General features: G+C 38.0%; 1 protein-coding gene across 3 annotated transcripts in view; it reads left to right on the top strand.

The window, feature by feature from the left end:
- Positions 1–220: 220 nt before the first annotated feature.
- The window catches only part of RABGAP1L (RAB GTPase activating protein 1 like), a 206,038-nt gene continuing 182,898 nt past the window's right edge, over positions 221–23,360 (top strand). The window contains exons 1-7 of one of the 3 annotated variants that reach the window (XM_063133853.1): positions 221–616; positions 13,913–14,084; positions 15,273–15,456; positions 16,947–17,157; positions 21,058–21,232; positions 21,843–22,003; positions 22,828–22,938. In XM_063133853.1, the coding sequence (XP_062989923.1) occupies positions 13,950–14,084; positions 15,273–15,456; positions 16,947–17,157; positions 21,058–21,232; positions 21,843–22,003; positions 22,828–22,938 (977 nt within the window). In that variant the 5' untranslated portion in view covers positions 221–616; positions 13,913–13,949. Of the gene's footprint in view, positions 617–13,912; positions 14,085–15,272; positions 15,457–16,946; positions 17,158–19,718; positions 19,723–21,057; positions 21,233–21,842; positions 22,004–22,827; positions 22,939–23,360 lie in introns of those variants that run through there. The other 2 variants (XM_063133843.1, XM_063133871.1) reach the window with 2 other exon arrangements.

Here is a 23,360-nt window from a genome sequence, read left to right on the forward strand (position 1 = left end):
TCGGTCGCGCCCTTTTTAGGGTTTTCTTGCGCCTGCGCGGTTGTCGTTGTTGTGAGCGCTGTCTTTCCAGTTTCTTTTTCTCCCCCTCCCCCTTGAACAGAATCACTGTCGTCGTCATCTCCACCATCCCCTTCGGCAGGAGGGAAGTGAGGGAGGAACAGGCGGGCCGCCGCCGCCGCCGTCACCACACTACCCCCCACCCCACCCCACTGAGGGAGTTAGAAGGCCGTGAGGTGTGTGTCTGTGTGTGTGGAAGGGGCGTGAGCCTTGCTCCACCGCTGGGGGCGCTGTCCTGAGAGGGCGGCTGGGCGTGATAAGAGGTTGTGTGGATCGGACTGTTAACAGCGGTGAATCGTTGACTTCAAATTGCTTTAGGGTAGAATCAGCCCACACTTTGATTTACCCTGCTTTGGAGAGACGGGACTTCCTCTGTTCCTCGGCTTCTACCACTGAAAAGGAAGGGCAGCAGGAACAGTACTTTTGGCCGGACGTAATTCCAGCGCTTTCCGTGTAAACGCCCCCCCCCATCACCCACACCCGTGTTTGGGGTTGTTGCCCCTCCTTGCATCTTTCTACTCAAGGGGCAGAAACCGGAGGAAAATAGATGCGTGTGGTGGTATGTATGTAGTTTCGTGACTTCCTCTGCCTTTAGCCAGGGCTTAAAAATAAAAAAAATCAACAACGAGTATGCTTACTTTTTGCCAGGGTTTGTCCCTTTTTATTCTCCCAGCATTTTAACAGTCTATAAATAAATTTTAACTTGGTGTTTTACATATGTAATTTTGCATTGATGCTGTTTTAATCTGGTTGAGCTTTTAATATTGTATTTTATACTGTTTGTTTTATACTTTGAATGGTTTTAATTTTTGTGAACTGCCCAGAGAGTTCTGGCTATTGGGCGGTATAGAAATGCAGTAAATAAATAATAAATAAATCTGGCAGCTGATGATGCTTAACTTGCCTGCAATCCCCCACTCCCCACCCCATAAACTAAAAGAAATAATCTAGACGTGTAAGAGGAATAGATATACTATTAAGATAAAGTTGCTTGACACTCTGGTTACAAAGAATGTATATGTGGGTGAGAGAAGGGACGTTGTTGTTCAAGCTTTTGTTTGTTTTTTTACTTGTAGAAAGCAGCTGATGTTTGATAGAGATGTTCTTGTTAAAGAAATAAAGACATGGTAAATGAATTAATTTCTTAAGATGCTAAGATAATAGATATTTCTAGCTCCGTAATTCCCCCCCCCCATTTGTATGTAGAAAAGTTCCAAAACGAATTAGGAGTTAATAAAGTAAGCAAGGTGTGTCAAATTTGCTGTATTGTGAGTTTTGACATGTACTTTAGCCTTGGAACTGACAAGGAGAGTAGAGTATTTTCCAGACTTTGATAGGCCTTTACTTGCCAGTGTTTAAAAGATTATTCAAATGCACTTTATTTATTTATTACATTTCTATACCGCCCAATATCTGGAGCTCTCTGGGGGTTCACAAAAACTTTGTTATACAATTTACACAGAAGAAGACCTACAACATAGTTCTCCCATGACGTTGTTGTTTTCTGTCACCTGCCTAACTTCTTTTTGCCACCTGCCTAAATGTCACTTGTCCCTAAATTTCAGCCACTTACAGTTTTCTTTCTGGGGAAGAAATGTGGGGCATAAAATAACCCTAGGATCTTTTGATTTTGCTATTGGGGTGTCTTTATGCCCCTGGAATCAAGCAATGTTTTGGGGGCATAAAATGTTCTCATGGGGTTTTCCAAAGAAAACTAGGGCAGCAGGCTTAAGTATACTGGGTGTCAATAGGCTGACATAAACAATGGGATTTCATTGGGGAATGTTTACCTTACCAGAGACAGTTTTCTTATGGGGTTAGAAAAACACCCAATAAATAAAAAATGTTGGTTCTTAGGAATGATAACTATACAGTTATGATACTTTTCTAATATTTTGAGTTTAAAACACACTTTTTCTGACACCATACACATGTCTGGTTGGGAGGCATTTTACCATCCCAGGATACATTGGAAAATGACTTGGAGTAGTAAATGCCTCCCAAATAAATTTGTGAATTTTTAAAATGTGTGTTGGATGAGGGTATGGACTTTCTGCTGAAACAAAAAGCATTTGTGAATTTCTTCTAAACTGGGTGCAAGAAAATCAAATCGTTTTGGTTTAATCGTGTTGAAACACAACATGCAGAAACCCTTATTTATTAGGCTGCAGTTTCCTTTTGTGAAGTGATACCAAATTCTTGTTTTCAAAAAGCTGTGTTTCAAAACCTCTTAACAAAGTTGCTTCCTGTCACAAAACCAACCTCAAAAAAGGTATCCATATATAATACACACAAAACCAACATGGCTTGAAAAAAGTTGGAAACATTCTGCAGAAACATTATACTTATGCTTGCTCAATAACTTCAGTAGGATCCTGCAATGCTTACGGCTGCAATTCTAAGCACACAAGTAGCCCTGTTGAACAGTATATATTATAATTAGGAAGACCTATATGTCCATTTTCCTCATTACTGATGTCTTACATCAGAATGCACTGGGATTTGAGATGGCATTTTGTCACAACAAACCAACTGTAAAATGTTGAAACAAAGTGGACATATATTAATGGATTTTCAAACTGTATTGGTGCAGGAGTGCTAGGTCAGTAGTAGAAAACATACTTTGAAAGGAGAAAACCAAAGTCCAATTCTTGTGATCTCCAGCCAAAAGAATCTCTGGCAGTAGGGCTTGAAAAGACCCCTGTCTAAGATCTTGAAGAGTCACTATGAGTCAGAGTAGATGGTACTGGGCTAGATGAAGTCAGTTTAATGCAGCTTTATGTGTTTGTATGATCTTTTGACAAAAACAATGTTAAGCATCAGTTGATATGTGTTGTGATTTGGGGGCTTGCTAATTGAGTTTGCTTAATGTTACTTGCTGAATATACTTAATTTAATTTCATAAAAATAATCACTTGTAAGCTTATACCCTAAACCTATCTGCTTGAACTGAGTATATGTTGCATCCTGCTGCAAGGTGATGCAGTAGCCATGATAATTATTTCTAATATTCTTGGGCAGTAGAAATACAAATTCTGTGTCAAGTAGAAACCAAATTATACTATGCAGAATAAATGTACGTTTTGGCATGCTCCCCCTTCCTGCTGGCCTTTCTTGAGGAAAGACAGGTTGGGTCTTAGTGGGTGAGAATATTAGCAACTACAACTACGGCAAGGCTAGCCAAAATGTGTAACCCATCAGCATGGGTAGGGAAGAGGGTCTCTGTCTCTGCCCCAGTTGCATCGATGCACTGATGTCTTGCAGAGCTGTTTTGGGTGGTGTGAGGTTTTCTCCATCTCAATGCTCAAGATATCTGGACCTTCAACAACCCAATGTGACTTATTTGTGAAGCATTTTATGAAAAAATGCCCTGCATACAAGCTTTGGAATCCAAATTCTGATTTGATTCTGTGCACTACCTGGATACCTTGCAGCAGGATGCATATTTCTTGTCTTATTGGTTCCAAAAGGTGATCTATACCTCATTGAGAGAGGGCGTGATCTTGACTGCTTTGAAAGAGGTGATTAAGGCCACTCCTGAAACTACTTGGAGAAGACCTTCTTGAAGTCCTACAGATTATTGTGCCAACTAGTAGCTGGTTATAAACTTCCTTTGCGGGGGAGCAAGGGACAAAGTAGTTTAGGTAGTGGCAATTGCTCAACTAAGGTTGCGATATTGCAGTCCCTGAAATCCAGGTGGCCTGATTGCTGGATTACATTGCTGGGTTGTCATACACCATACTGTCTTAGCCCCTTACTGTCCTAGCAATATGAATATAACAAAATTGGGCTGGTTTGCAAGCCTATCAGAGGCTATAAGCCTGTATGCACCAGTTGCTGGGGGACATGGGTGGGAGGGTGCTATTGCACCATGTCCTGCTTGTGGGTCCCTGGTTGACAGCTGGTTGGCCACTGTGTGAACAGAATGCTGGACTAGATGGACCCTTGGTCTGATCCAGCATGGCTTTTATGTTCTTCTGTAACCCCCATATTCTCACCCACAGTGCCACCCCTCCCCCATGCAATATTGATATAATTGTTGTGCACTTTATTTGTACTGGCAGGGTTATGTCTAAATATTTACAAACTCAGGGTAATTTGTTATTGTTGTATGAAATAAAACACAAATTAGAAAGGGCATGAGCTAGAAAGCACATTAACTTCTGTCTTTTTTGCTACCTTTTATTTTGGGTTGACTGCTACCCAGTCATAGCTACACAAAATTCAGTGTTTTTTTCAATTGATTTATATGGAGAGCAGCATCTTCTCAAAGATGGAAGACAAGGGGGATGGGGAAAGGATTCAGAATGTGCAAGTCATGGCTGGATCCTCTGATACTTTTAAAAATCTCTATAGCTAACACTGCTCCCTAAATGTTAAACATAGTTGTGACTTAAGTCGTTGGAAAAACAGAAAGGTGGTAGCAAGCTTCTTACCCACAAAACAATTGGTCAGAATAGTTCCTGCACATTTTGTCTCATATCTTTGGTTCTAAAAAGTTTAGAGGCTTGGGTTTGTTCTTTTTAAATGAAAGCTGGAAATCATGGTTAGCTAAAGTTGCAAGTGTCATAGCTAGAATCCAAGTAAAACCTGGCCAGTTGGGTAAACTGGAAACTTATGCTCAATTGCAGACAGGCTTGGATAAAATGGATTATCTGAATTCATTTTAATCTGGTTTCTGATTTGCTTTTAGGACTGAAACTTTGTTGATACATCTTCCTGGAGAAATATGATCTTTCCACAGTTATCTATGTCTTAATAATGTTCAGATTAGTCTGTTTGAATGTACCATATTTCTTCGATTGTAAGATGCACACTAATTTCAGTACCAACAACAGGGAAAAAACCCTAAGACACACCCGCGATTCTAAGACGCACCCATTTTTAGAGATGTTTATATGGGGAAAAAAGTGCGTCTTAGAATTGAAGAAATACAGTATTATGTGTGAGGCTGCCTATAACAAGTGTTTCGACACTTCAGCTGGCTCAGAATACAGTAGCTAGGCTGATAACTGGGACAAGTAAGACTGAAAAATTTCACCAGTGCTTAAAGTTGCCAGTTTGTATCCTGACACAATTCAAAGTGTTGTTTGTTCACCTATTTTAGCAGTTCCTTACTTTCAATGCACCGATCATAAAAGCAAAAAGTTCAAGTACCAAAAGATGAGACAAAATTAAAGCATATACATTCTATTAACAGAACAACGTTGTTAAATCAATAAGATAAATTTAAGATTATTAACAAAAACATAATAGAATAAAATTCAAAATGACTCAAACTTTCTGACATTCCAATAAATGCAGGAAGGAACGTGGCTGTATTTTCAGTGATCATGATGTTACAATATTATTAATTACTTCCATATCCATAAGTGTGTGAACGTATATAATCTGTTTACAAAGTCTGGTTTGCAGGCCATGTACATCACATAATCTACAGATATCAAATATTGCCACATTCTGACCTGACAACTTTGTGCCCAACAATCTGATCTCATTTGTTCTTAACCAATATATTTTTGGAAATCTTGAACTGGCCCTTTCATTTAGTCTGAACCTAAAAAAATATTTTACGTGGGGCTGCCTTTGAAAATGGTCCGGAAGCTTCAGCTGGTACAAAACAGGGCAGCCCATTTACTAACAGGGACTGGCCGGCGAGATCACATTACGCCAGTCCTTTTACAACTTCATTGGCTGCCAGTCCATTTAAAGCCCTAAATGGTTTGGGGCCAGGTTATTTGAAGGAACGCCTCCTCCTATATGTACCTGCCTGGACCTTAAGATCATCTACAGGGGCCCTTCTCCGTGAGCCCCTGCCAAAGGAAGTGAGGCAGGTGGCTACTAGGAGGAGGGCTTTCTCAGCTGTGGCACCCCGGTTGTGGAATGAGCTCCCCAGAGAGGTCCGCCTGGTGCCTACACTGTACTCCTTTCGTCGCCAGCTGAAGACCTTTTTATTCTCTCAGTATTTTAACACTTAATTTTAACTTAAATTTAAATTTTACTGTTCTAACTCTGTATTTTAATTTTATATCAGTTTTGCTGCGTGGTTATTATTATTATTATTATTATTATTTATTTATATAGCACCATCAATGTACATGGTGCTGTACAGATAACACAGTAAATAGCAAGACCCTGCCGCATAGGCTTACAATCTAATAAGTTGTAGTAAACAATAAAGAGGGAAGGAGAATGCAAACAGGCACAGGGAAGTGTAAACAGGCACCGGGTAGGGAGAAGCTAACAGTATAGAGTCAGAACAAACTCAATATTTGAAGGCTATAGGGAAAAGAAAAGTTTTTAGCTGAGTTTTAAAAGCAGTGATTGAGTTTGTAGTTCTCAAGTGTTCTGGAAGAGCGTTCCAGGCGTAAGGGGCAGCAGAAGAAAAAGGACGAAGCCGAGTAAGGGAAGTGGAGGTCCTAGGGCAGGCAAGAAGCATGGCATCAGAGGAGCGGAGAGCCCGAGCGGGGCGATAGTGTGAGATGAGAGAGGAGAGATAGGCAGGAGCTAGACCGTGAAGAGCTTTGAAGGTCAGCAGGAGAAGTTTATATTGGATTCTGGAGTGAATTGGAAGCCAATGAAGAGATTTCAGAAGTGGAGTGACATGGTCAGAGCGGTGGGCCAAGAAGATGATCTTTTTATCCTGGTTGTGCTTTTTATACTGTATTTAGTATTTGTGCTTTTAACCTGTTGGTTGTTTTATTATGGTTTTAATTTTTATGAACTGCCCAGAGAGCTTCAGCTTTTGGGTGGTATAAAAATGTAACAAATAAATAAATAATTAAAATATTGATAAACCTGCCCTATTATCACTGGGATCTCAGGATGGCATACACATAAAATCAGAACAATATAAACATAAATAATTTACACAGCTAAAAATGCATTAAGTCATTAAATTAAAACTGCTAGATTTTTTAAAAAGCAATAAAACAATTTAAAATATGAGTAACCATGGAGAAGTTAGCTTTGTAAGGCTTTGATAAAAAAAAACATGTTTTAACTTGGTGTTGAAATGAAGCCAGCGCCAGTTGGGCTTCCAAGGGGAAGGAATTCCACAAGTGGGGTGCCACAACAGAAAAAGTCCTCTCCCACATCCTACCATAATGTATGTCTTGTGTTTGTAGGACACAGAGGAGGGCTCCTCCAACAGATCTCAAATCTTGGGCAGGCATATATAGGGAGAGGCGCTCCTTCAAGTTCCGAGGTCCCGATCTGTTTAGGGCTTTGAATATCATTACCAATTATACTCTTATGAACTCTTGATTCAGTAGAAGTTAGGCTTGTTTCAGTACAGCTGCTGGTGTCTTTGGGGAAAATGCAGGAATTTTCTTTAAAAATCCTTTCTAGAGTACTTCCAGTTAGGTTATATTTCTCTTACCGTAAATCTCAGACCCATAACAGATTTGGGCAATTGCTTTCCCTACAGATTTTTTGAGAATATATTCCACTAATTGTCCTTCTTTTGAAAAAAAAAATTCAGAATCTGACTGGTTGTTACTGCTGATTTTATAGCTTCAAAATTGGTTTTCTAATTGAGTCTTTCATTAAAACGTATTCCCAGATATTTGAAAGAGTTATGCTGCTCAGTGAAGTAACCATACTTTGCCCTTTTTTTGTTTTCTAGCGTTTTTTCCCTTTCTACCCACCTAAAGACCACATTCTTAGTTTGAAGTCTTAGTTCCTCCATGGGAAGAAGCATGTTTTGACAGGGTGCTGGAAATTGGAAGTGCAGTACCTTGCAGAAGTATTCACCTCCCTTTGACTTGTCCACATTTTGTTGTGTCACAACCTGGGATTTATACAACATACCATTTGATTTAAACAACACAGTTATTACTTTGAAGGTACATAGTATTTTTATTGTGGCACAAAAGTTAATTAAACAAAAACAAATTGGCGTTTGTTGACTGCATAAGTATTCATTCCCCTGAGTCAATACTTGTACAAGCACCTTTGATAGCAATTACAGCTGCGAGTCTTTTGGGGTAAGTCTCCACCAGCTTTGTGCATCTGGATCCTGCAAAATTTGCCCATTCTTCTTGGCAAGATTGCTCAAATTCTGTCAGGTTGGATGGGGACTGTTGGTGCACAGCAATTTTCATGTCTTGCCACAGATTCGCAATTGGATTAAGTTTTGGCCTTTGACTGGGTCGTTCTGAGACATTTCGGTTCTTGTTTTTAAGCCACCCCATGTAATGTTGGTGGTGTGTTTAGGGTCGTTGTCCTGCTGGAAGGTGAATCTCCACCACAGTCCCAGGTCCTGGCAGGCCGAAACAGGTTTTCCTTTAGAATTGCCCTGTATTTGACTCCATCCATCTTGCTCTCAATCCTGACCAGTTTCCCAGTCCCTGCTGATGAAAAGCATCCCCACAACTTGATGCTGCTACCACTGTGCTTCACTGTGGGGATGGTGTTCTCAGGATGATGAGCACTCTTGACTTAGCGTTTTGCACAAAGTCCAAAAAAGTTCAATTTTGGTCTCATTAGATCAGCAAACCTTTCCCCACATGTTTGCTGAGTCTCACAAATGCCTTTTGGCAAAACCCAAACAGGATTTGATTGATATATATATATATATATATATATATATATATATATAGCAATGGCTTTCTTCTCGCCATTCTTCCATTAAGTCCAGCTTTGTGGAGCATCTGGGTGATAGTTGTCTCATGGATGGTTTCACCTATCTCCAGCGCCTTCAGAGTTACCCCTGGCCTCTTGGTTGCTTCTCTGAGTAATGCCCTCCTTATCTGGACACTGGGTTTTGTTGGAGGACCTTCTCTAGGCAGAGTCGTGGTTGTGTCATATTCTTTCCATTAAGAAATAATGGATTTAATGGTGGTCCGGAGGATGTTCATAGCTTGGGATTTTTTTTAATAATCCAACCCTAATGGTGCTTCTCTAGAACTTTATCAGATTTGTTTTGATAGCTTCTTGGTCTTCATGAAGCTGTTTGTCTAGATATGCTCTCCAACCAACTCTGTGGCCTTCCAGAAATAGGTGCATTTTATCTGAGATCATGTGATACTTGAATTGCACACAGGTGGGCTCCTTTCAACTAATTATGTGACATCTGAAGGCAGTTGATTGCACCAGAGCTTATTTAGTGGTGTCACAGCACAAGGGGTGAATACTTAAGCAGTCAAGATCTCTCAGTTTTGTATTTGTAAATCATTTTGTAAAACATGTAGATTCTTTCCCCACTTTAACATTATGGACTATGTTGTGTAGATCAGTGAGAAGAAATCCTAATTAATTTTCAATTTTAATTCCAGGTTGTAAGACAACAAAATGTGGATAAGTCAAAGCGAGGTGAATATTTATGAAAGGCATAATAGGTAACCTCTTCCTAACATCCCCTTTTGTTACTATGACTGTGTACCGGGAATAGCTCGACGGTACCACTTATCGTTAGGACAAGCACCTGTGGAATCTTTTCCCTCCTTCCCACTCTTGAAAGCTCACCCCAAACCGTTCTTTTTGTCCCACAATAGTGTTAGGGCTTCCTATTTCCAACCTTCCCACTGCCTCAGCACCAAGCACACCAGACTATCTATGGATGTTCAAGGCCTAGTTCACCCTCCCATATGCCATCTTAGATTAAATTCTTCATTCTAGTTATAAGTAATTAAGAGTTTTCTATTTCCAGAAATCACTCTAACAGACAAGATTTTTTTTGACTCTTTACTATAAAATAGCAGCTTAACAATACTAAATCAAAGTGTATACATGTATAGATACTAACACATTATGAATTCAATATCATCTTAAGTCAAGGATTAAGCAGAGCAATAACAGTTGTTTGTTTCAAGCTTACTAAGATGGTTTATAGGCAACAGATTGGGGGTAGCTTATTCAAAAGGTTAGCTCCCACTGTTACATGTCCAGAATCTCCTTTATATACTATTTTGGAAGCTATTAAATATATTTAGGTCATTTTAATTCATTTAGTTATGTGCCTTTAAGCTACACTCCTAAGGACATATTTCTGTTCTTATACACTTTTATTCTTAAATCACTTAAGTCTAATAATAATATCACGTCTTAATGAGATAAATTACTATAACATACATAAGTGCATTCTAGAATCTCAGAACATGTTACAAGTGTGTGACACAAGAATTATATATAATTATATATAATTATACGCCATCTCAAAATATATCTCTATTTACTTTATCTGATCACATTCTTGTTTTTATTATCTTTTCATGATTCTGTGAAAGTGATGTCACTATAAATCTAATATGGTCACTGACTTTTTGGTGCTGCAAGTGCAAAACCTGGCACCTCTTGCCTGGATTCCTTTCTTTTCAATAAAAAGTACCAATAAGCCAATAATCAATTACTAATTGTCTGGCACTTCTGTTACCCATCAACGAAGTCTCAAGACAAGTTTAATTACTCTTGTACCAAGAGTCAAAGTTGAATTTCATTGGGCCTTGGAATTTCACATTTTAATCAAGGATTCACTTAGAGGAATCTAATTGTGTGTGTAAACGTGCAAGGTTTTGATAGTGCATCAGGTGCCTCCTGTCTAGGGAAGGCTGTGTATGACATTTGGTCCTGATCCTGTAAACTTTGAAGGGTTTACTTCTGCCACCCCCCTTTTGGTGCACTTTTTTTCTCTTTTGATGGTGCATCAGGTGTCTCCTGACTAAGGGTGGCTGTGTATGATGTTTGGTCCTGTAATTGGTCACTAAGTAAAAAACTCTTGCCTTTAGAGTAATTATGTAAGGCAATGTATAGAAAAGATTCTGAACAATTGGATATGTAAAATTTCTCTCCCTAAATTCTCACTGTAATGCTGATCTCCCTCAAATAACACCTTCAGTGGGGGGAAAATGGAGGAAGGGACCATAGAGGATAGAAAACTAAATATATTTTCTTTATTCTCTCTAACCCTAACCCTAATGCTGTATTCTCTTTATTCTTATTTTTTATATGGCCAAAAGCAGGGCTCCATATGTTTTGGCTCCCCTTGGTGGTCAACCAAAAACATTTTGATCACCAGGACTCTGCTCTTCCTCCAAGATTTGGTAGGTTAGCTGTATCTTGTACTATGCCTCTGAAAATTGGTGCAAGGTCAGGGGCATTAGGCTGCTTCCCCTCCCAGCTCCTAGCTTTGGATTGTAGAGTGGTGCCCTGGCCTTACTCTTTAAGTTTGCGGCTGTGGAGTTGGGTGGGGGGATCATTCCTATAGTCATGTCAGGAATGGTTTGGGACCTTAGTATCTTAAGGACCACCTTCTTCCATGTGTTATCTTTTTGTATATGGTATTCATATACATAAGGTATTCCTCTCATGAAAAACGTTCTATTGGAAATAATGAAGTAAAACAACATTTGGCATAAATTACTAGAGTTTTGTACAACTTAATTTTTTATTACAATTGTTTATTACAAATCAATAGATACTGAAGGCATGAATTTCTTGCATTTAGTATGAATGGTGACTTTTGGATAAGTCAACTAAACCGAACGAAAATCATAGACAGTACAGCAATTAGATTTTACTCTCTCAATTTTGGCTTACCAGAAATCCAGCTAGTAATTGAGTCATTTATTTTACTTTTGCTCGCATCATCATATTTTCTGAAGTTTAAAATAGGAGGCTGGTTCAGTCATACTTTCCTAACGTCTCTGAGGTGAGAAACTGTTTTAGTAACAAAAGTAGATTAAAGCAGCCCTGCAAAAATCATTGTTTTTATTTCATCTTAAGTAGTTACTTCTAAATATATGAAGTCTTTTGAATAAGTAATTTAGATAAAACTGAGATTAAGAGTTAAATAATTTCTATAGAAATCTTACTAATTTAATGGCAGAAAGTTCTACTTGAGAAATTGTCATATTTCGCAGAGAGATAGTTGTGTTAGTTTTGTGACACCTATAATAATAAGCAAAATAACCAGGGGACTGACAATCTGCTGCCACTTACTGATATTTAAAATATGTTGCTCTAGGCTGCTGCCTTATTCTGCCTATAGGGCCCACCTTGAATTCATTTTCCTTTCTGTTGATTGCATTATTTCGTTCCTTTTGGTTGCTTCCCTCACCCATATCTAAATTTAGATTTGTAAGTTTGTTGGGACAGGGACCAGTCTTTTGCTTTTGTTACTCTGCAAACTCTTGTGTGCTGGGATAGAGCTGAACAAGGGAGAGGTGAATTGAGGCACTGGGACTGTTTTGCTGAAGGTTGTGTATTTCCTCTCTCCCTAAAGAAACAAATCTCAAGGCCTTGTCTTAAAGAAAAAGAATAGAAAAAATAAGAGTTCCACCAGGTGCAATTTCTCCTGCCATAGCAACACTGTGCAAAATTATCCTTTCTGTGCAACCCTTCAAAGTGCAGTAATTTCTTGGGAGTATGAAGCAAAGTCCAAGGTACACAGGGAATATAGCTAAGACTGCCACCCTATACACATGTATCTCATATTAAACTGCATTGAAATTACTTCTCAGTACACATAAAGGATTGCATTGTAAAGTACTTCTGTCTCTTTCTACTAAGAAATCAAATTGTAGGTTTGTTGCAGTGCATCTGTCTATCCTCTAAAAGGATAAAGGATGTGGTGAACTTTGGATAGTGTAGGTTCACTTGGGACATCAAACATTGTTAGAGGAAATTACAGTTAGCTAACCATGCTGGATTTGAATTAGCAGAATTATCTTATCTTAACCATGTGTACTTGGAACTGCTCTATTTGGCACTGACTGGGTGCTCTGGTAGAGCCATCATGGCTGGTCACTATGTGAACAGAATATTCGTTTAGCTGTATCCAGCATGGCTCGCCTTATGTTCTTATGATCAATTGAGTTCAGTGGGCTTATTTACAGGTGAGCTGAGGTGATATAGGATTGCAATCTGAGCTCTAATTTGCCACCTGCAAAGCAGTAAAAAATGATTACGATGAGCAAAATAAACAGTAGCATGATTGCTTTAGAAAAAAATTGGCAGCAGGAGAGAGTGAAAAATTATTGGTTTAATTCTAGAATAAATAGTGGAGTAAATAATTTTATTTCATGTTTTTCTGAGGTATGTTCTATAAAATTCAGTTATACTGAAACATCTAGTTCAGACTTCCAGAGAAATCCCAAGGGTGTATTCATTTAATAGTTAGTAATACTTATCACTTACGTATGAGTTCTGTCTTGAGAACAGAGCTGTAGCGAAAGTGGTTGGATTAGTTTAAGCAATACTTTTGCAGTCACAGCTGCTTATGTGGCATGATGTCATAACATGGGATGGGTGGAACTTAGCAAGTCACTTTGGTGGCAGAAGGATAAGCACTGCTTATATTTTTAGGAAATTAAAGACTGCCATATCCTTGCACATCCTATAATTTAGAATGACATTGTGAAAAATCAAACATTAGTAAATCATTATTTTATAGCCATTTTAAACTCCTTCCTACTTACAAAGGTGTATGTTGCCTAGTCTATTGTTTTGCAATCACAGGAAGCCTTTATGTACAACTTTGCTTTTGGAGGTGCTGATTCTAGTGGAGAATAAATAAATGCTTTATAAAAGAGTGAATTTGGAAAAACTTGAAGCAGTTGGGCAAACATTTTTTAAAGTTTGCTTGCTTTGCAGCCAGCCTTTCAATTATGTGTATCATTTTGATCATCTTTTGCTATTTTATTTGTTTACTATTTTTGTGTAACATATTGAGGCTTTGATAAATGGCATATTGGAGGAGAGGATTAATTTGATCCCATTGTTGAATTATGTAAATTAGTCATTTTGTTTTGCAAACTGTTCCATTGTTTGTAATTTTGCAATAACATTTGTGATTTTTTTTGTAATAACATTTATATTGATTTACTTTAGCTGATAGTGGTATCTTTTCATTTAGTTTTCATTCATGTGGCAGAAAGTGTCATAATTCTAAAATGGACGTTGGATCTTCATTTGACAAAACCAGTCTTTCTTCTGAAACTGTTTTGGTACAAAATCATGAAGAGTATGTATTGGTTAATAAACACAATGAGGATCATACTGCAAAAGATGAGAAATTCCAGTTGACGGTAACATTTCCTTGACTTTTCATTAAAAGCTATTCATAACAGTTTTTAAAATCCTCTAATGTCTGATGAGAGAAATTCTGTCCTAAAAATGTGCCTAAATTAAGTGCAAAAATGATGCAAGTTGTTAAATGTTAAAAAGAAATTGTAGCTTTTTGCATTTCATTGTGCTCTGCCAGTTTGTATGACATGCGTGCTGAAAGGCCAATATCTATTTAAGACAGGGGTGCAGAACTATTATTGGGTGGGAGATCGGATTGCTCCTTAACAGGCCCACTTGTGGGCTGTTTGATGTCAGAGGGTGGATACACCCGCCTCTAATATCACTCTCCTTTCCCCCTCTTCCATGAGTCAAGCTGCCCCACATCCTTGTTGCTGTCTCTAATATCAGATCACAGATGATAGTGGGTATTGGCGGGGGTTGGGGGTGGACAGGACTCGCCTTTGTTGGGAAGTGCAGCTACTCTTCCCAGTGTAGGCGAGTCAAGCCCAGCCTGTCCTGCATTTTGGCTGCCATCTTGAGCTCAGCACAGAGATGAAAAGCAGGGTATTCAGGTGACTTGACTTGGCACTGGTAGTGGTCTAGATAGGAGGTAATGTAGGGTGGCGGGACTCTTCTGTGTTGGGAAGAGCAACAGCTGCTCTTTGCAGCGCAGGTGAGTCCTGCTCCCTCACATTCCCTGCTGTTAACTTGAGTTGGACATAAGAGCAGGGACTTTTCTTCTGGCATTTGCTGGCAGGGGAATCCAATTATATCCAGTCAGAGAGTACAGTGCAGATGCCCTCCAGGTAATGGGGCTTTGAGCCTAAGCCCTACTCCCTGGATGAACCCCAAGAGGCTTTGCAGGCTTGAACGAGGTGCCCTGCATCCTGGATTAGGCTCCTAGGCCAGAGGTTCAGCACCCCTGATTTAAGATACAGTATTTGCAGCTTGGTACGTTTGGTAATTATGATTTGGTATTGTCATAACAATATGAGTCAAGATTAGGCATGATGGAAGAATATGAATATTTATTTGATTAATACATGGTTTAGCCTGATTAAATTTATATTTTCAGATATTGCCAGTTCAGAAGTGTCCTTGTTCTGTGAAAAGAATTGTGATAGGTCTAATTTAACTATATGAAATATTAGTGATTGCGGAGTTTAAATTTATTGACAAATATCCCTCTTCATTCCTCTTCTTTACAGATGTTTCCAAATGAAGATGAACAAATTGAGAAAGCCATGGAAGAGATATTAAGGGATTCAGATAAAGTCCAGAAACATAACGCTTCTGATTGCGTAGACTTGAGTGGTAATCGCAGGCAGTCTCTTGAAGATATTTCTGTCAGCCAGCCTTCAATGCATCTTCTACTAGATCCTCCTACCACAGGTACTGGCTTAAATACTTTGTAAATAAGGAGAAATGTGGGGGAGGGAGAAACCATTGGTGGCTGGAAAGTCTGTGTTTGACTTTGTTGTAAGTGAAATGCTGAAACTCCCTTCCTTTGCTGTCCTTTTTGAATATTCATGTAATTTTGCCATTTTTATTCCTGAAATGACTACCATTGGTAGATATGGGAAGATGCTCTAAGAATACTTGCCCTGTATTGTTCTAGTGTAGGCTTTCCATGGGTTGACTTTTATTTATTTATTTATTTATAAATGTATGAGTCACCTTTTTGCCTAAATAAGGACCCTCAGGGCGATTTACAATTAAAATGTAGAACAATTTGAAAACTTTACGACATAGCCAACAGCAGAATTAAACGCAGGAGAGAATCTTAGAAACAGAGTTTTAATACATCTTAATACTAAAAGGTCATGGTGATAAAAAAAGTTTCAATCACATTCATAAAACTGAACAAAGTAGAGGCTGGCATAACTTCCTTTGCGAGACAGTTCCACAGGCAGGGTACTTTCACAGAGAAGGCCCTATCCTGTTTCCACTAACTGAGCCTCTCTTGGCCTTTATAAGTAAGTGCCAGCACTTTGAATTGTGCCTGGAAATAGATTGGTAGTATAATATGTCAAAAAGTGTGTGTCAAAAAGCAGTCTGGCCAGTGCATTTTGCAGTAATTGTAGTTTCTGAATGCTTCAAGGGCAGCCCCAAATAGAGTACATTGCAATAATCTAAACGAGAGGTGATTGTGACATGGATCACTGTAGCCAAATCTGCTTTCACCAGAAAGGTGCTCCAGTTGAAGCTGTACAAAGGGTGCTCCTGGACACAACAGCTACTTGACCCTCCAGGAGCAATGGTGGGTCTAGAAGCACCCCCAAGCTGAGAGTTTCATTACATGCAAAAGCAGTAGTGAAAAAGTTATACATCCTGGATAAGAGTTTGTGAAAAGTATGTAATAGTTTGATGTTAAAACAGATAACCAAGGATTAAATATTATAAAAAATCATCCTAGCCACTGAAAAATCTAAATTAAAAGATAATTTTTGGAAAACGTTCAGCTCCTTTGAGCATTTAAAAGGAAGTTGAGTAACTGTGGAGTAGCCAACAAGTACACTCAATGCCATTTAAAAATGGTGCATGGACATGCTGATAACTTTGTTAAGGAGATAGTTGATGATAGCTAACAACAACCCCCCCCCCCAAACCCCTCCAGAAAATAAAACCTACAACCCTAAAACATTCTCACAGTTTTAAGGCTGTTTAGGGTAACGACCACCTTAAATTTGTACTTTTAGGTTTTAGAAGCTAATCTAGATATTCTGTTAGGACCAAGTCATAACATTGAGTGACTGCAACCTTCAAATAGACTTGAGGAGCAAATCAAGTGCATTACTGTACTCAAGATTATTCTATCATGAATGACTGCTGCAAGGAAAGAAGAAGCGATTGATAAATAGTTTAATTTTGTTTACCTTCAGAACTTCTGTCACAGAGACCCTGTTCCCCTACTTTACCCTCAGAAGAGGACAGTGTATCATTCAACAAACTGACATACCATGGCTGTATGAAGGTTTCTGCTCCTCGCAGTGAAACGGAGGCATTGTGTGCTATGGCAGCTTTGAAAAACTCAAGTTGTTCAGCTTTCCCTGTAACTTTGTATGTTCCAAATTTTCCAGATGGTTCCGTTAGGTGAGCTACATATTTTTGATTTAACAACATAAAGTCGTATATGCATGCGGTTTCATACACTACACATAAAATGCAAAGGATATATGCTTTTATTGCCGCCTATTAGTAATGTGGGTATTTCCTGGATGCCCAAACAGGCCTAGGAAGAGGGCAGGAGTAGATTCCTGCGTACTGCCCCCCTTCGCACACCTTGTTTATGTATGTGAAGATCATCCCTGGCTCCCACCCCGCAGCCCCCCTCAAACTGTTCTAGCTAGAGGTGGGGGATAATAAGGCAACCAAGTGGCCTTTCCAGCCTGGGAAAGGGTGTTGAGCTTGGGGTGACACATGTCCTCTGAGCCCAGTTTGCTTTCTCCGAGCAATTTCCCCCAGAACTGGCTCAAGGTGTCACATCCACCTAACAAACTTCACAAGCAGAATCAACTACCGGCACATATATTTACTTGTTGGATCAAGAATTGCAGGTGTAAAATTAATGTGCGCTAATTGAAAAAAATAACGTTTGCACTTGTACATGCATTTGATTTATGCTCTTTAGTTTCTGTTCTGGGAAGTGATAAACGTACAGAACAATGGTACTGCATGAGGATCTCTTTAAATTGATTGGGGTGGGGAAATGTGCTATAAGAGAGGAAAGGGAAAAGGAGAGTGAATTTCCTCCTTCGCCCTTCCTCCTTTTCTTCCTTTTCCGTAAATATTTTTTGATTGGACTCCACAAATATGTAAAAAAGAAAAGTAGGACCAGTATACAAATTCTGAAACTTTTTAGTGGGTTTACATTTGTGCATGCCAATAACAAAGGCTAAATTTTTGCTCGTAGATGCACACCAGATTCCCACTGAAATTAGGGAAGGCTGAAATACCATTTAAACAATCCTAGTCATTCTTGTAGAAAAACTGGACAAAGTGAAAAATATATTTCCAAGCATTATTATTGATAGACTTACCAAAAAAAGCCCAACCATTTTAGCCATCTTGGGTATTTAAAATAAAACTAAAATATATTTATTAACTGTAAAACAGAGTTTATGGCACTTTGAAGACTAATACATTTATCATGGCTTAAGCTTTAATAAATTATACTTCACTTCATCAGATACATGAAGCGTTATCCTCAGTTGGCAAGTGTTTTACAAATGGGTGTAGAGAAATAAGATATATCTGAAAATGAGGTCAGACGGAAATTAAATACAAAAAAACACAGTTTGATGTTTGCATATACGCAAAAGCAAACACAGTGAGCAATCTCAAGGCAGTGTTGATGATACTTAGCATGTTTCTTGTAATTCCTACCGCAGTGGTATAAAAACCTGTAACCTCTCTGCACTCTTCGTGTGATAGAACTAAACTTCTTCATAAATTGTAATTCAGTGGTTTTATGCTGAAGTCTCTGTTTTTACCTTTGTCCACAAATGGCCATGTTAAGGTCAACAACAGAGTGTTTTGAGAGGTTGAAATCGTTTCTCTGGTGTATTTGTACAGAAGATACCTACCTTCCTGGTATATGACTGAATTTTTTTTTTATTTTTTTTTATTGCTTTTCCACATTACTTAAACACACATCATTACAATAAAAAACAACAACAACAACATACTACATACTACAATAAATGTTGATTACAAAATATCATATCATAACATAATCAGTCTTAACATATAAGTGCACCCCCCACCTCGGGATCTCATTCCTGATTCCAAAATTTCATACTTTCTTCTGCTGACGGTTTCCCACTTCCCTTAGAAAACACAAATATTAGGAACTGTTTCCAAATTCCTTCAAAATCATTTGTTTTAGCTATACCTCTTCTCCACTTAATATTACAAGTCAATTTATCATTAATAGCTATATCCCATACTTCTTTATACCATTCTTCAATAGAATATTCCCCTTGAATCTTCCAGTTCCTAGCTACCATCAATCGTGCTGCAGTCAGCAAACTCGATATCAATTCTTTAATTTCTTTTCCACATTTTAAATCTTCAAATAGTGACAGTAATGCAACTTTTGGTGTTTGTTCTATCTTCATTTCCACTATTTCTTCAATCTCCAAAAACACCATCTTCCACAATCTTTGTACATATTTGCATTCCCACCACATATGTAAATACGTTCCTTTTTCCCCACAACCTCTCCAGCAATTTGCTGAATGCTGATTATTTATCTTATTCAATCTAATCGGGGTTAGGTACCACCTCCATATAATTTTGAAATAATTCTCTTTTATTCTCACTGACATATTTCTCAACACTCTTTGTTTCCAAAGTCCCTCCCAGCTCTGTTGTCCTATTTGTACATTCAAATCTGTCTCCCATACCATTTTTCCTGAACTATCCATCGACCCTTTCTCCAGCAATATTTTATATATTTCACTCATTAACCCTTTTAACGCTGCACTTTCTCCCTTACATTTTTCTTTTTAACTATTAATTCCTCAAACTTCGTCATTTCTCTACAATCTCTATTTTCTCTTACCCACTTTTTAGTCCACTGTTCCAATTGCCTATAATCTAACCAGGTTAATTTTTTATCTTTTAGAACCTCTTCCATGTCTTCTCTTGTATTCATTTCTCTCAACCAATCCTTTAATTTCATTTTATTTTTTTCTATTAATAATTTACTTAATCTGCCCTTCAGTTCCTCCGGGAAATTCTTTAACATTATTACCGGTGACAAAGGGGAGCTGCTTGGAAGCAGCTCCCCTTTAAATTTACTCCAAATTTCCCAGTGAAACCTCAGGAGCGGATTACCTATACTTTCAGCCCATTTTCTCCCTCCTTCCCTAAAAAAAACATTTTCCAACCTCATCTCTATATTGCTTATAGTTTTATCCTCCATCCAATCTAAATCTCCTACTCCTATAATTGCTTCTACAATATGTCTTAACCTGTTCGCTACATAATATAGGTTTATATTTGGGAGACCCATTCCTCCCTTCTTTTGACTTAAATACCATTTGTTCTTATTTACCCTTGCTTTCTTATCCCCATTACAGTAATTATTTATAATATTCTGCCAGCTTTTTATCTCTAATTCTGAAATTTTTATTGGTAGCATCCTAAACACAAAATTAATTTTAGCTAAAATCTTCATTTTTATTAATGCTATTCTTCCAAACCAGGATAAATTCAATCTTTTATATTTTTCCAATTTTACTATAACCTCTTTTCTTAACCTATTTAAATTCTCCTTCTCTAAATTGTCTAAATTTTTTGTAATTTTAATTCCCAAATATCTAATCTGTTCCTTAACTCTCATTTCTATTCCCTTTCGTTCCCATTCCTTTTCTTCCTTTTTAGTATAATTAAATAAAATCATCTCTGATTTGGACCAATTTATTCTTAACCCAGTAGCTTCTTCAAATTCTCTCAATTGCTGTTTAATTCTATCTATCTTACTTAATGGGTTCTTAATAGTTAATAGGGTATCATCCACAAACATATTCAGTTTTGTTTTTTTTATACCACCAATTCCTTCTATCTCCCCATCGTCTCTTATTGCATTCGCCAATACTTCCATAACCATTACAAACAGGACCGGCGAGAGTGGACATCCTTGTCTTGTCCCTCTGGCTGAATTTTTAAAAAGCTTTTAACAGGGCAACCAAGTGCATAACTTTTCAGAAGTAAGTCCCATTGTGTTCAATGGGACTTATTCCCATGTATGTGTGTAAAGGATTGCAGCCTAAATCTTCTGAAATAGTTAATATTGATAATTTAATTGGAATAGGACTACCTAGGTAATTTAATGTTTTGTGCTGTTGTTATGGACAATTTGGGCATTTTCCAGGACGTTTTAGGTAACTTCTTTTAAAAATTTAGATATTGAAAGTGGCAAGAAGAATTCTGTATTAAGAACTTACTGAGTTACAAAGGTCTTCCAATTTTCCCCATCTCATTTAGAATAATAGACCAGTCCAGTAGTACAGAAATTGTTTCTTTCCCAATCTACAAAGTATTGTTTTGTGTCCGTGGACAAAATGGGACTTCAGAATGTGATTGCTTCGCATTTACTGAGAGCTTCTCTGGCACTGATGAGTTCCAGATTCATGTCTTCTCATGTGAAATTAAAGAGGCAGTGAGTAGAAAGCATTATTATTTTAACATTTTAATGACTGCATTACGAATATTTTGAGTGTTCCTAATCTTTCAAATTGACTTACTGCATACAGTTTAATTTAGGATTAGAATCTGCATCTTGACATTTTTGTATTTGAGCATTTCTGAGTTCAAAGTTTCATATTATACCACATAGTAAGAGCTACCTTGGCTGATACAGCTTACCCACTAGGTATGAATAAGCCATACCAATTTCTGTAACCTGTAATTCGTATGAAAATGGTGTGGTTATAGCTGTACCATTTTATTACTGGAGCTGACTGTCATTATGTTTACTCAGAAGTAAGATCCACAGTTTCAGTGGGGCTTGCTTCTTAGAAAAGGTGTTTAAGAATGTAATCTAAACATAGCTTGTCATTTAAAAAAACTACTGCAAATAAGAGTTTTTATTCACATTTATGAAGACAATTGTATCAAATAATAGTGTGAAGTAACTACTTAGGCTAATACATTACAGTTGTACACTTGCCTTTTCTATCATAAATTATTTGTTTCTCTGCACTCATTTTCCTTTTCTTCCCACCCAATTCCCCCCCCCCCTTCTCTGCTTTCCCTGGATCTAATTTTAGGTCAGCCGTATTTTGTATAGTTTCTCAACAGCATTCAAACGTTCCTCCAAACAAGCATCAGACCATGTGAAGGATACTATCGTTCCAACTCCTGACAGTGATATATTCACTTTCAGTGTTTCTTTGGAGGTCAAAGAAGACGATGGTAAAGGAAATTTCAGGTAGGTAGAGGAGTGAAGAAAATAGGGGCAAAACCCTGTCTACAATTAAATTATTTTGTTCACCTTGTTAAATGTGTCTCAGCACAACATACATTGAGTTCTCAGTCAATATGCAAGTATGGGTGGGAAGGTATGGGTATGACTTAGTGGGGCTTTACTGGCGGTCTAGTTGAGGTTATCATTGTAATGTGAGGAAAAAGGCAATATATGTGTCAAATCTAAAGAAATTTGCTAGAGCCTATCATAACCAGGGTTAGAATAGAATAATCTGTATTCCAAACAATGAACTGTAGCGCGTCTGCACTGTATAGCCATATAGTTAATGCTTTGCTTTGATGACTTTGAAATTCTTCTGTTTTTCTGAAGTACATGAACTTGAATTTACATCAATTCTTTAGGGAGTTTGTTGTTACTCTGCTTATGAATGTTGTTACTATGCCCTGCACCGTCAGGTCCTCTAGGGAGAACTTACTTCAGTCAGCCAAAACTAGGCTGACAACTGTTATCCAGAGGACCATTTCTTTTGCTGCCCCCAGACTGTGGAATGGCCTGTTGGGAGAGCTTCATCGACTTAACACTGTCTCTGAGTTTAAGACAGCCATAAAGAATAATCTCTTCTGGCAGGCCTAACCAGATGAATTTTAAACCTATGAATTTTAAGATGTTCTGATTTTTATTTTAATATTGTATTGGTTTTATATGCTCTTGTAATTTATTTTATGTATTTGATTTATATTGTATTGTTGTTCCCTGCCTCGATCCAAGGGAGAGGCGGGTAAGAAATAATCATAATTATGTGCTAATAGAATTTTATTCCTTTTTAGCCCAGTACCAAAGGACAGAGAGAAATTTTATTTCAAGCTAAAGCAAGGCCTTGAGAAGAAGGTTGTGATCACTGTACAGCAGACATCCAACAAAGAATTAGCTATTGAAAGGTAATGATAGAAACCATAAATGTGGAAATGATTCATAGTGATATTTTCGATGTTTTTCCTTAGTGGTAGCACAGCAAAACCAAAAGGATTATAAGTGAGTAAATTCTGCATGAATCCTAGATCATATACTTTAGTTTGTTGTTCTGGTCTTTATCTTTAAAACCCTGAATCTGGGGTTTCCAGCATGGTGCCCATGGCCACTAATGCTCCCAAGGAACCACTCTGGCTGCTCACCAGGCTCCCTGCCCTCATAATCTTGGTTTTATGTTTTAGATTTTTTTATTAAACTTTTTTTGAACTTGAAGGTTGGTATGTTGCAAAGCAAGGTTCTAGCCTCCAGCGCCATCTTTATTTCTGAGAATGCCTCAGGACTTCACATGGACACCAGAAGCACTCTTAGAAAATAAAAATGGTGGGTGACT

The sequence above is a fragment of the Elgaria multicarinata genome, chromosome 1 (assembly GCF_023053635.1).
Source record: "Elgaria multicarinata webbii isolate HBS135686 ecotype San Diego chromosome 1, rElgMul1.1.pri, whole genome shotgun sequence".
In the NCBI taxonomy this organism is placed as follows: domain Eukaryota; kingdom Metazoa; phylum Chordata; class Lepidosauria; order Squamata; family Anguidae; genus Elgaria; species Elgaria multicarinata.